Source organism: Nicotiana tomentosiformis, chromosome 5, assembly GCF_000390325.3.
Source record: "Nicotiana tomentosiformis chromosome 5, ASM39032v3, whole genome shotgun sequence".
NCBI classification, from domain to species: Eukaryota; Viridiplantae; Streptophyta; class Magnoliopsida; order Solanales; family Solanaceae; genus Nicotiana; species Nicotiana tomentosiformis.
The window spans coordinates 26,667,835-26,682,267 of record NC_090816.1 but is presented as its reverse complement, the minus strand read 5'-3'; the positions used below and the strand labels follow the sequence as shown (position 1 = coordinate 26,682,267).

Below are 14,433 nucleotides of genomic sequence, written 5' to 3'. Positions count from 1 at the left end.
TTTCTTTTGTTCAGTGTTCTCATCTTAGCTATTTTACTCTTTTATCTTTTAAACTTGTTTTGAAAATGCTTTTCTTGAGCCGAGGGTCTATCAGAAACAACCTCTCTACCTCACACAAGGTGTAAGGTCTGCATATACTCCATCCTCTCCGGACCCACTTGTGGGATCACAGGATTTGTTGTTGTTGTTGTTGTTGTTGTAATGTTAGCTTGAGATGAATTCAAATGGGAACACGGTAAGTGAGGATTCATATAGCCTACCCCAACTCTTATGATATTGACGTTATACTACTTGTAGTTGTAGCTAATGTTAATGGTGGCAACTGACAAAGGTAATGATTACTTTTAGTTGGACACAGTGAAGAGTTATCTTATTTTATCAATATGCACATTTAGCTTGTACATACTTTTCTTATGTTTTATTACATCTTGAGCTGTTGAGCATGGTTACCTTTACTGCTGCAAAGACATTCTCAAAAGAAGTATGATAATATTAAATGAATCTACTCACACAAATCCTCCTGATATTCAGCTCTGGTTAAAAGCCCTGGATTGCGAACTGATGGACTGATTGATAATAGGTCCTTCTGGATTAATTATGTTTCCCCACTGTCTGTTCCATTGGCTATCCCTTGGGTACACCCTAGATTGATAGCCATTCATGAATACAATATAGAGGTATGGATTATTCTTGTATTTATGGACCGTATGTATTTCCTTTGCTTTTTTGCTTTTCCACAAGTTTTCACTGTTAATTCATTCTTGATTCATTCAAGATTTATTTTCCATTTTCATTTCTAACATCTCACTTTGTTCTCTGGACTTGCAGGAGGGTGAGGAATCTATTATTCCTCCTCCTATTCCACTTTCCAGTGAACAGATTAGTGACAACAGTATCTATCTTCTGGAGAACGGCGAGGACTGTTTAATTTATGTTGGAAACTCTGCAGATCCTGGTGTTATGCGTCAACTTCTGGGCATTTCATCTGTTGAAGAAGTTCTTGCACAGGTAATTTGACGTATCTTCACTATTAAGATGTAACATTATCGTAAATTAATGTTGAGGTAAAATATGTATTATCGTTTTAATATAGGAGCCTGAGAAAGGTACATTAAATATGTATTTTCTTTGTTAATGCCTTCTGGTCAAACTATATGTACTATACAGGGGCGGCTCAAGAAGATTGGGGGCCTAAAGCCAAACTATAATGAGAGGCCTTAAAATAAAAAAGTTAAAAGAAGTTATCATTCTACCTTTTGTAGATGCAAAGTCATTAATAATTCCTTTTCCATTAATAATACAATTAATCTATTTAATCTCTCTTGAATCATTTTTTATCTTAGGTAAGATTCTACATTTTAATTTTCTTCTTTTCGCTGAGGAAATTAAACCATTACATGAATTGTTAAAATTATTTTATAAGCAATATACGCCTTTAGAAAAGAGTCAATGTTAAAGGCAATAATTTTTCACATAATCTACGGATCTCAAGATGCACATTCAAAGTTGCAAATTATTTTTCTCTATATTTTTAGAGGAGAAAAAAACCCAGACCTCATAACGTCTATTGGCAACATCAATATACATATATTTTGATGGTAAACTTTTGCTAACTGAACTAACCGCAATCAGTATATTATACCAAATAGTCATACCCAATAAAAACTCAAAAATTTCAAGCTCATTTAAGAGTTAGGTTGGATACATTATCTTGTAACATATTTCATCGCTTATTAGAAGAAGAAAATAGTGGATATATACGTTGTATTATTCTAAAAATGTATATAGCTTGTACAAGAATTAACTACGTCACATAATACCAATTTAAATTATAACAATTTTTATAAAAAAATATATATTAACATGAAAAATTGGGGCCCCCAAAATTTTGGGACCTAAAGCACTTGCTTTAGCTGCTTTAGGCTTTAGCCGCCCCTGGTACTATATATGTTTGGCATGTTCCGTTGGTTATGGAAATTGAAGGATGAAGTCATGCAGCCGAAACCTCTCCCAATTTGAGTGTTCAATTTTGTGCAATTCCATACCATAACATTTTCCATCTAGAAACTAAGGCTGGTCTAGTTGGTTTCTCCTCCATAGGTCCGAGATGGATAGCAGCTGAGTGTCCGTACTTGTTCTCGTAACTTATTTTCCTCATAATGCATTAAGCTCCTTATGGACCAAAAACAACAAACTTTTCTCCCTTGGTGGACTAAAGTGATTACCTAAATGTAATAAAAGCGATCATCTGTCTATCGAATCTGACATATTGCCTCTGTTTTTTCTGTAGTTTGTTCTGCAGCAGTATGACAATCCACTCTCTAAGAAGCTCAATGATATCATTAATGATATTAGAAGCCAAAGGTGTAACTACCTCCGGTATGATGTTTCGTTTTCTGCGTGCATGCCCTTTTTTCACTTCTGTTATTTTAGGAGATGGTTTGTTATTTAAATTTGATTACTTGTAAATTAGAGCGGGCATTCACGTGATTACTCTATGTTATCACTTCGTATGCCATATTTCTGATGTGTTTTTTATTTGATCTTGCCAGCTTAAAAATATGCAGAAAAGGAGATTCATCAGGTTTGTTATTCATTAACCCATATTTATCCTCTCACACCGCCTCCAGTTAAAATGAGGTTTAGGATAGGTCTGAAAGAAGGGGAATTCGGTGGAATGACCATATCATGCGGATGATCTACATAGATTTTCGTCCCTTTTAATCAAGTCAATTTTGCACCGTCTTACCCTTGGATGCACAGATACATCATATGAGATCATACAATGATGAATTAGCCTCCAGATATTATCAAACCTAGATTTTATTTTATGTTACTTAGCCATCAGGGTTAAAAAGGCACTGCTTAAACTGCATTTCCGTAAACTCATTTTTCCAGAAAGATTTTTACATATGTCAGATTGGTACGGAATGCAGGAAGCTCAAAGTACTGTGTTTGATATATTTTGTTGATTGTGTTATTCATCTTTGGTCATCTCCAATTGTTTTCTTATGTTTGGAAAATCTCTATTCAGGTATGTTGTTTTTCTCCAACATGGTAGAAGACAAGACATCGCTTGGGCTTGCGTATGTCGACTTTCTGGTACATATCCATGGGCAAATTAATAGCAAAATGGCATGAGAATTTTGTTCATAAATTTTGAGGATAGAGAATAGGGTACACATGAGTTCAAGTTGATCAAGGTTTAGATAATTGGTTTTACCTGCACTACAGAAATGGTTACATTCGTGATATTTTGTAGGATAGCAGCATAGTTTAAAAGTCAGAGGTTTCATGGTTTTAGTTAGAACATTGTAGAGCACATTTGAAAAAGAATGACAAAAAAGCATAGTCTCATGTTTTCGTTTTCTAGCCTGTGCATATCTCAATTATTGCACCGGTACCTATTACTTCCTACCAGCACAAATAGTGATTTCTACTTGGTATACTTGACATGCTATGTAATGTCAAAATGCATAACAAGTTTCATTGATTGAAATATAAGGAATTACTTCTAGAGCAAATTTTGTCTGTTTGTTTTTCCAATGACTTAATAAAGAAGTGTATCAACTTCTCATAAACAAATCATCATTTATACACGAATTTGGCTTGTTTGTTGTTCCAATATATCAATTTTGATACTTATACATGCAGAAATAATATTTTAACAAACTTTAGTAGTTTATGCTACTAGTTGATGTTTTAAAAAAAAAACTAATTTGCATCTCAATGTTCGCAACAAACCATGTGAATTAACCATAAGAGTCACAAGTGAAAGTGATGATACATATGAATTAATCATGATTAAATGATAAAGTTGGACAAGAGTGGGTTGCTCAAGTGGTAAGCATCCTCCACTTCCAACCAATAGGTTGTGAGTTCTTGGAAGGAGGGAGCCGAGGGTCTATCGGAAACAACCTCTCTACCCAGGATAGGGGTAAAGTCTGCGTACACACTACCCTCAGGCTCTACTAGTAAGATTATACTGAGTTGTTGTTGTTGTTGTTGTAAATGGTAAAGTTGTGTAAAAGACACCTGTTATTAAAGTGTCACAAGTGAAAATGATAACACATAATTAGCTACAATTAAATGATAAAAAAATTGGGTAAAAGACTTATTTATATTTTTTTAATCAAATGCAAAAACACATTTCCCAAATCACCTGCTGCCCCTAAGAAAAATAAAAATAAAAATAAAAAGAAAAGGGGAAAAGGTGAAAATAAAACAAAGGAAAAATATAAAAGTAAGGACATATGGATCCTACATAGTCAATAGCCGTTACACCGCCAACAATTTTGTATATTTTCCCTTTTCCCAACGGTCTTATTCCCATCAACCTCAGATTTCAAATATGACCGTTAAAACCTCCTCGTATCCTGAAAAAACCACCTTATATATACAAAGTACTTCTCTATATTCTCCTCACTTCACTTCTTTGCATCAAATATCAGAACCCCATTTGCCAAAATCTCTTAAGAAATCATCAAAAAACCCAAATTTTGAGGAAAAATGAAAATGGGATTCAACAACTACTCAGATTCAACTGACTCCCATCACCGCACTCACAAATTCTTCCTCTTTGTTAACTACATTCTTCTTGGTGCAGCTTCTAGCTGCATTTTCTTGACTCTTTCGCTCCGATTAATCCCTTCCCTTTGTGGATTCTTCTTCATTCTTCTCCATATTCTCACTATTGGTGGCGCAGTTTTTGGCTGCGCCACCGTGTCAGCTACCTCAGGTGCTGGAAAATCATATGGAGCTCACATGGTATCCACTGTTTTAACTGCAATATTTCAAGGCTCTGTTTTCGTGTTGATTTTCACGAAAACGGGTGATTTTCTTGGGAATTTGAAGTCTTATGTGAGGGAAGAAGATGGTGTGGTGATTTTGAGATTAGCTGGTGGATTATGTGCACTCATCTTTTGCCTTGAATGGGTAGTTCTCACTCTTGCATTTTTCTTGAAATACTATGCTTATGTGGAAGGCAATGGAAATGTTGCAATGAAGAGTAGTTCTAAGGTTCAAGATGAGGAAAACATCAAGCATTGGCAGCCTTTTCAAGTCTAAGTAAAAAATGGTCATTTTTGCAAATGTCAACTACTAGTAGTATATGGTTATTTGTTAATTCATTCATTTATTTGATTTGTTTTGTAACTTAATAGGATCTTCGTTTGCATTGTCATAGAAGGTTCACTATATAAAAGATATGTACTTATGAGGAAATTGAAGTTATGGAACATTTGGTACTAGTTTTATAAGCTGATATTTTAATTATTAATATGTTACCTATTGAGAAGGGAATACTACAAGATTATTTGGAAAGAAAGTAAAAAAATGCTCTTTGTAGCGAACACCTTTATACTCAAAAGACACAGCAAAATCTACTGACCATGTTGAGTAATATGGTACAAAGAAAATGAATTAGTAAAGAAAATGAGAGTATTATCTGATTCATACTTATAAGACAAAAAAGGAAAAAAAATATTTATTAGAATTTTATTGAATATTATAACAGACACAAGGAGAGTGAGAGTATCTTAAGGAGTTCCATTTAGCATCCACCTTAGCCTAATTTAAAAATGCTTTTGTTGTAAATTTTCTGTGAAAGTAGTAAACATAGAAAATAGAAGCAGCATTCTTATGTTTAGACCTAATAATGTTTAACAGACTCAAGGAGAATATAATGAGTTTCATTTATCATCCACCTATTTTAAAATCATTTTTTCTGTGAAAGTGAAAATAGAAAATAGACCTAAATCGGTAAGTAAACACTCGAAGACTCCTCCATAAGCAGTACTATGGAATATGAACACACCCGATCTGATGTAAATCTACTAGTGGATCAAGCCGATTCCGCTTATTCCATACTGGGCTAATAACCTTCCAAGGATCCACAAGGATTCATGACACAGATCGTGTGTGTTTCATTTAGCATATAATGAGTTTTATTTAGCATCCACCTATTTTAAAATCATTTTTTCTGTGAAAGTGAAAATAGAAAATAGACCTAAATCGGTAAGTAAAAAATAAAGGACCAACACTCGAAGACTCCTCCATAAGCAGTACTATGGAATATGAACACACCCGATCTGATGTAAATCTACTAGTGGACCTCAAGCCGATTCCGCTTATTCCATACTGGGCTAATAACCTTCCAAGGATCCACAAGGATTCATGACACACACGAGCAGCCATCCAATCCGGAACAAACTCCCACAGTCCACAACCAAAGGAATAGCGCGCCTTTAGGCATAAACCGATAGTACCAGAATCTCCATACTTGGTTTCAATCCTTTACAATCAAGTGACTAACATATCACACTTATACAAATTTCCCCGTGGGATACGCTCCTACGACCTTCCGCACCAGGTAGCAAAGTCTGCACCTCCATACCACCAACCGTACGAATTCTGTAAAGCAAATCAAGAATCCGCAAATCAATACACAAAGCCTCTTATACAGGACATCGTTCTCAGGTGACACTAAAGAAAATGTCAGCTCACTCTGAACCTCTGAAGTCTTCCCTCACTCCTTCGAGCTCATGACATTCTTATCAACACCAAACCTCGACCTTGGTCCTCAAATTCCAAATTTTCATATCGCTCACTGCACCTATCATGCCACTACACGAGAGTACAAGAATTCATCATAACCCCTGAACTACTAGTAGAATGAACACTTCACTGGCTAGGAATCTTTCACTTAACTCATTTGAAGAACCATTGCAATACGCAACTGAATTCCCATAACCGCAAAAAAAAAAAAAATACAAACCCCAAATCGTGGTCTAAACTGCCATAACTCTTCCGGGATCCATTTACACATAACAAGGCCATTTGAATCAAATGCCTCCCAAATAAATCAAATTATGGTGGCTGTGAAGCCCGCGGATACAATCACAAACCACATACATAACTTAACACGCCGGAGGAACTAATCATTGCCACAACCATGCTGATTCAAACCATTACTAACCGACCCCACTTCTTTCAGTTTACTCTTGACTTGCCTTAGAAATAATAATAGCTCCATTCAAAAATATAACGAAACTCAACAACACTCAACCCGAGTGACCTAATTCACGAGACCATATCATCTCAATACCCATGAACCATCTCATACCCTCCTCACACGCACAATAGTATCTCCAACTTGTATACCCATTCTGAAAGACCTTTCGCGAATACGAAACTGTTTCTCCCATTCGTCCAATAGTACCCCGCAGACCCGGTGATAACATAGGAAATTCCCCAAGTATTTCTTCACATTCTGCTGCAAAATCCCGGTCTTCAGCCAGACAACGAACCCAAAATCTTTAGACACCGCGCTTACATCCTCGAACCCACTGGAACCACTATTGAGAGTCACCCACTTTGACCTGGTCCCGAATATAATAAAACTCCATTGCTCTGCTAGCACACGAACACCTCCAAAGAAGCAACCAGATGAATTTCTTTCCTTGTACAACACATCCATAAGAAGCATAAACTCCGAGTCTTTCTAAAACCTGCACCTGAATCGATAATGCGAAATATAGCACATATTCATCAAGTTCTTTGCTCGAATTACCCCTGATGTTTTCTTTTCTTAGTCATAAATAATCTACCAATGCACCGATAACCAAAAACCACACAAGCAGATAACCACGCGATCCAATTGTAGACGGTGGACTCCCCCACTTAGCTTTAAGCTACCATCACATAAATATAGAACCCACAAGGATTCCTCATTCTCAATTACCATGATCTCACACCGTCAACCCGTCAAATTTCTCGTGGTCTCTTGTTAAACTTTTCATGAACATTCCGAATTATCAGCCACAATCGCATATTCGACCTTCTACCGGTAGTAAGTAGAACTCTTCGTAGAAACTTCATCAAAATCATGCAACCGCTAACCTGCTCACAAGAGATAACCCACATGTGGAATTCCTTACCGACATCTTCCAACGACGTTGTACTGGGTACAACTACCACGAAATCAGTAAACCTTCCTGAGCCCATGCTCCTCCACCAGCTGTACAAGTCTGTTCATTCCCCATTGACATCAACTGAAAGTCCGACAATACATTCCAAACTCGAAGTCATGTTGCATCCAAAAATGATAATCAAGTTTTCACACCCCTCTTCATTTCAAGCAAACTCCTTTCAGTCATATTAAACCTTCCTCAGTACAGTAGCCACCGTCCCACATGAAATTTATAGACTTAGTCATTATCCACCATGATTCCCAAATCACTATAAACTTTTCTCAAGGCATGTGGTTGTCCTACCACCGAATCCATATGCTACTCTGCCACTCCCACTTCGGTTAAACCATCTCCTTTAAGCAACTTCTAAACCTTTGCTTTTCATACTTGACCTCCTAGCAATTCAACCACCGTGATACACCTCCCGCCATGTCCTTCCGCATCCTTCGCTACCCAAATGTTGCATCAAATCAAAATCCATCTCTGTAGCACCTGGACTAATAAATTGCTTCCAACTCTAAGCCTCCTCGAAGGTCATCTTTCTCGAGCCATCAACATTCGAAACACCGATTCAATTCTGAAACCGCCATCTCTGACAACTGCTTCTTAGACACTATTTCACCACACCCCACCCCAAAGGCAAATCAAGAAGACCATAACACCGGCGAGCCTTAATGCGTTCAATAAGGACGACGACATCACATCACAATCGAGAATTCTACCACGCTCGAAAATATCAAGTTTCGTTACTCCATCAATCAAAGCCTGAACATCTATAGTCTGATTGCCTCTTCTCCGCTGGAATTAAATGCCGAACCTCTAAACTATACACTGAAAAATCCTCCTTTCGAGTCATTCACTGCCTCAACACATAAACAAGCACAGTACCATCACACCAACACTACGCGATAACCACTCATGAATATCATAGCAATCCGTGCATAGCCTCAAAACCATATGCAATACTAATATAGGGCTGAAACGACAGAACACCCTTTCACAAGACGACGACAATAGCTCATTCGAATACGTAGGGTGATACATTATGCACTACATCTGTAGTATCACTGTAACTTTTCGATGCCCCATTGATAACAAGCACTTAACATCGTGTAAGAGTGAGTGGGAAGGAAATGAAGGTATAAGCCTTGATGGAATCAAATCTCACAACGAGGAATCAAGAAGGGAAGTGCTCCTAACAGCCTTATAGCCTCTCGAAGATAAGTACAGACGTCTCTGAACTGATCCGCGATACTCTACTAGACTTTCTCATGACTCGTGAGACCCATGTGAACCTAGAGCTCTGATACTAAGCTGTCATAACCTAAAATCCCCTAAAGGCTGTGATGGCGCTCAACGTCGCCATCAGGCACGCCAACGGTGAATTATCGACTTAATTACTCATTTTAAAAATTCTGAAATCATAAATCCCATTAAATAAATAAAATAAACATCGGGTACTCGTAGGAGCCCGTGAATTCTCTTTATAAATTTCCGTATAAAGTATAAATTACAAGGTAAAATGATAATAATTACGTGAACTACAATAATGAACATCCAGTAGGAACCCCCAAAATCGGTGTCACAAGTGCATGAGTATCTACCAAGAAATATAATAAAATACAATATATGTTTGGAATACAAGTTAGACAGGAGAATATAAATAACTCTGATGGAGACTCTATATGCTGCGGATCATAACATGAAATGCAGCTCACCATAAAGTCCCCGCAATAGTCGCGCCTCTGCGCCTAAAAGACCACCGGGAATATTATATATATATATATATATATATATATATATATATATATATATATATATATATATATATATATATATATATATATATATATATATATACACACACAAAAAGTGCAGCAAGTGTAGAATGAGTACGTAAATTAACGCGTACCCAGTTAGTATCTAGCCTAACCCTGGAGAAGTAGTGACGAGGGGTCGACATCGACACTTACTAGTGGTCCAATAAATCAAGTACAACAGAAAGTAAACAAGTATGAGGCATGGTAAAAATAGTGTAAACAAATTTAAGCATGTGGTACGATCCTCCTCTGAATAGTAAACACAATCCCTCAATTATCGGTCACCTCCTCAACCGGAGTATATATGAAAACTGGTTCCCACCAGATAGATCGTCACAACTCAAATCAGAAAAACTCACGGATACGATGGCTTCTTGCCAAATATTATGCACGACGCTGCCGAGGCGAACGACTCGATCCCATAAGTGTATTTATAGAAATGTTGAGGCGTATGACCCGATCCCATAGTAATGTGTGCTCTGCCGAGGGTTGAACGACACGAACCATAGATGCATCTATTATATTGCTGAGGCGAACGACCCGCTCGCATGAGAGTATGAAGCTTTAACGGGTCCTTGACCCCACTGATAAAGATACGTGTGAGTTATGAAATGTAAAGAAGCTTTTCAATGAAAATGTACAATGCGCGAGAATTTCGTAGGGGAATACACAATTATTCCGCGGCTAATCAAGTAGCTCGTCAAATCTTTACAATAGCGAGTCTATCACTCTACGCAAGCCTAGTCTCAGGTCGCAACGCGAAATAAGGGAATTATATAGGCAAGGATAACTCAAATAATACAATTAAAGCATGGCGTGAACCTAAGTTTACCCAGACATAATCAGGAACTCTAGCATACGCACGGACACTCATCACCTCATACGTGCGCAACTCCCACAACATGTAGCATACAATAAGAACAACACCTACGAGGTAAATCCCCCATCATAGGGTTAGACATGAAACTTACCTCGCGCCGAAATTCCATAACCGGCTCCAATGCCTCTCTAGCTCCTCAAACCAATGCCCATCGGTCCGAAACTAGCCAAATAATGTGCAAATCAATCAAAAATATACCCCAATGCTTATAATTAATCAATCCATAATAATTTCCAACTCCGCTCGAAAAGTTAATAAAGTCAACCCTCGGAGCCACGTGCCCGGATTCCAAAAATTCTTGAAGAAAATCACTACCCATAACATTACGAACTTAAATATATGTTTTATTCCTAACATCACTTCCAAAATTATGGTCAAAATCCGAAATACCAAGTTTTAGGTTTTTCTCTTAAAATCCCAAAATTTTCACAATTTTCCATTTGTTTACAAGCCCAAATTCGAATCTTTAACTCGCAACTTGTAGAAATTACTTACCTCATGATAGACGATGAAAATGACGCTCCAAAATCGCTCCAAGACCGGCTCCCGTGGAAAAAATGAAATGAAAATGAGTCAAACCCACGTACTTAACAAGGCCCTCTACCCAGCGATCATCCACCTTAGCCTAATTTAAAATTGCTTTGGTTGTAAATTTTCTGTGAAAGTAAACATAGAAAATAGAAGCAGCATTCTTATGTTTAGACCTAATAATGTTTAACAGACTCAAGGAGAATATAATGAGTTTCATTTAGCATCCACCTATTTTAAAATCATTTTTCTGTGAAAGTGAAAATAGAAAATAGACCTAAATCGGTTTAAGTAAAAAATAAAGGACCAATCTTATGCGCTTGTGCTTGAAGGGGCTAATTCCTCTTTCTGATAAACAGCCCCAAAAATGGAAAACTAAGGCTAGCGCTGGTCAAATATGCAAACAAATAAACATAAGAAAAGGGTCATACTAGTTTAAGCTTGATCTTGATAATCCAAGCTTCACAAGAACATCCTTCTTGTTAAAGGAATAATTAACTAAATAAAGTATACATCGTCTATCAGTTTAAGCGTTTAAATAATATAGTTTCACAGATTTTAACGTAGTATCAGAATAAGCAAAGGTTGTAAGTTTAAGTTTCATTGTCACCTATTCTCATAAGAAACAAAATGTCCAACTTGTCCCTGTACTATTCAAAATTGAACAATTTTGCATTTGGTCAATAATTACTCTAAGTTTTACCCATTCAAAGTAATCTCTTTAGACAACCCACAACAAGGGGGCCGGCAGGTTTAGCATATAAAGTATAATTTTGGTAGAATTCAGTAACTTTCTGTATAAGAAATTTATTAAATATGTATATATAATAAATTTCAGAACTCATGTACACCAAACCTATGTATATATAATAAACTTCAGAACTCATGAACGGCAAACCCATAAACTTTAAATTTTGAGTGCGCGACTACTAACTTGCTTTCTTTTCTTGCACAAAGAATACCCTGCTCTATGGACTACATCTCTTTAAAACAGAAAGATCCTAAGTGGATCCCCTAGGATAGGATTCCTTCTAAATGAAGCAGCCAATGCCTCCTTTTATAGGCAGTGGGGAAATAATCCTGTGCAACGTCATGCATGAAGTTGGCAACTCATTTTTACTATTTCACCCCACTTTTTCCTTTATTTCTATTATTTTTCATTCTTTGCTTTTGCTTTCTTCATTGGCGTTTTTGTCATCAGATGGGTATGATACTTGTCACCAAAATAGTAAACTTCATTTTAGGAGCTCAACCTTAAAGAATATATCATGGACCTCACACGACAACGACAACCATACACTTTAAATTCAAAATTGATGAAACTTAGTGGACGTTTAGACATAAGAATTGTGAAATACTAAATTGACCAAAACAAATTGTGAAATACTAAAAAGAAGTGAATTTTTTTCAAGTAAAAATAATATTTAAAAATTAGAGTTGTGTTTGGATATGAATACAATTTGGAGGTGTTTTTAAATTTTTGTGAGTGATTTGAAATAAAAATTTTGAAAAATAGCTTTTTGGAGTTTTTGGTCCAAACTCTCTCTATATATATATGTTGCCATTGATATGTATATATAGTAAATTTCAGAACCCATGCACGTCAAATACAGAACCTATAAATTTCAAATCTTGAATGCGCCTATGCAGGCACAACTTGCTTTCTTTTTTTACAGACAAAATCTGAGGTGGATTTAGGATATGAAGGTGGCGGGTGCCATAATTTTCTTTAATGTGTACCTTGTAATGACTAATACAGAATTTGTTAGGAACGTTTATTCGGGTCAACCTAATAGGTATTTTTTATTTGTAAATATAAAAATTATATCTCTGATATAAAAAAACAAACGTAATTAGCATTTTAAATAAGGAATCACACCTTTATTATAACAACATAAGTAAAATTAACATTTTTACGAGGAAATTACGTCTTTTTCTGTATATTAAAAATAAATTTACACAAGTAAGATAACAACTTCAATAAGGGAATTACATCAACCAGAATAAGAAAATTTTAAAAAATGTCTTCAATAGATAAAGAGATTTAAATTGTATTTAATAACCATAGAATAACACAAATTTTTATGATATAATAAAAAAGATAATTTTTTTTATCTCAATCCAAAATTCCGATTAGGACCCAAGTTTTTCGAATTTGAAAGAAGAAAACTCATAAATTTAAGATAACGAGGAATTGTTATTTTATATAATTTTAAAGTTTTGGAGTCTCCTTTTTGAGTGTTCTTGCTAGAGACCACATATAAAATAATAGAATAGAGAAAAAAATATAATAAATAATAAAACGACAAATAGAAAATTGGGGGTAGCCGAAAAGAAAAATCATTGGGACAAAAGGAAATAAAAAGCACAAAGAAAAGGGAAAGTCGGACAAGGCTCGAGATAAGTTCCAACTTGAATTTTATACACGGAAAATATTTTTAAAAAGATCTACCAGTCATAACACCTCTGTTTAGTTTACGGATGCGGATGACATGATCAGATATTTGACCTAGTTTAAAAAGAAATAAACATAAATATATAATTTTTTTATTATTTTAGTGGGCCTTCTTAAAGGGGTGGATCCGCCACTGGACAGAATATTCTGCTCTGTGGACTACATTTCTTTAATTCATAAAGATCCTCAGCGGATAGGATTCCTTCTTTTATTGGCAGCGGGAAAAAAAAATCCTCTGCAACGTCATGCATGAAATTGGCAATTCCTATAATTTTCTCATTTTTAGTATTCTCCCCACTTTTTCCTTTATTTCTATTTTTTTTTTGGTAATTATTTCTATTGTTTTTCATTCTTTGCTTTTGCTTTTTTCATTGGCCTTTTTGTCATCACATGGGTATGATGACTTGTCACCAAAATAGTAAACTTCATTTTAGGAGCTCAGCCTTAAAGAATATTATGGACCTCACACGACAATGACAAGCATACACTTAAATTCAAAAGGGAAAAGGGTCAACTATGTGATTATACGTTGAAAAAGGTCTAATATTACCCTCCGTTATATTATCAATCCAAATATACCCCTAACATTATACTATCGATCCAAATATACCCCTAACATCATAAAAGTTGTACAAACCTATCCTTTCTACGTTAACTGCCTCCCCTATGACCACACTTTATTGCTACCTCACCATTTCATCCCGTTTGCTGCTACCAAGTTCAATGACTTTGAAGTTCTATCATTATTTTGAAGACTTCACTCCCTCAACTTTCTCTTGC

The 14,433-nt window shown here is 35.9% G+C and overlaps 2 protein-coding genes across 5 annotated transcripts in view; both read left to right on the top strand.

Moving 5' to 3' along the window:
- Positions 1-3,541, top strand: part of LOC104116861 (protein transport protein SEC24 C-like) — a 31,299-nt gene extending 27,758 nt beyond the window's left edge. For 3 of the 4 annotated variants that reach the window (XM_070174755.1, XM_070174752.1, XM_070174753.1), the window contains 5 exons: positions 532-677; positions 829-1,008; positions 2,291-2,379; positions 2,553-2,584; positions 3,035-3,541. In XM_070174755.1, coding sequence (XP_070030856.1) covers positions 532-677; positions 829-1,008; positions 2,291-2,379; positions 2,553-2,584; positions 3,035-3,141 — 554 coding nt within the window. In that variant the 3' untranslated portion in view covers positions 3,142-3,541. Of the gene's footprint in view, positions 1-531; positions 678-828; positions 1,009-2,290; positions 2,380-2,552; positions 2,585-3,034 lie in introns of those variants that run through there. The other variant, XM_070174754.1, reaches the window with a different exon arrangement.
- Positions 3,542-4,415: 874 nt separating this feature from the next.
- LOC104116859 (uncharacterized) lies at positions 4,416-5,258 on the top strand. Its single transcript, XM_009627805.4, has one exon. The coding sequence runs from the start codon at positions 4,510-4,512 to the stop codon at positions 5,065-5,067; it is 558 nt and encodes a 185-aa protein (XP_009626100.1). The 5' UTR covers positions 4,416-4,509; the 3' UTR covers positions 5,068-5,258.
- Positions 5,259-14,433: the final 9,175 nt, after the last annotated feature.

What these genes read in the sequence shown, in the direction of transcription:
- LOC104116859 (XM_009627805.4), top strand. Translation starts at nt 4,510, where the DNA reads ATGAAAATGGGATTCAACAACTACTCAGATTCAACTGACTCCCATCAC.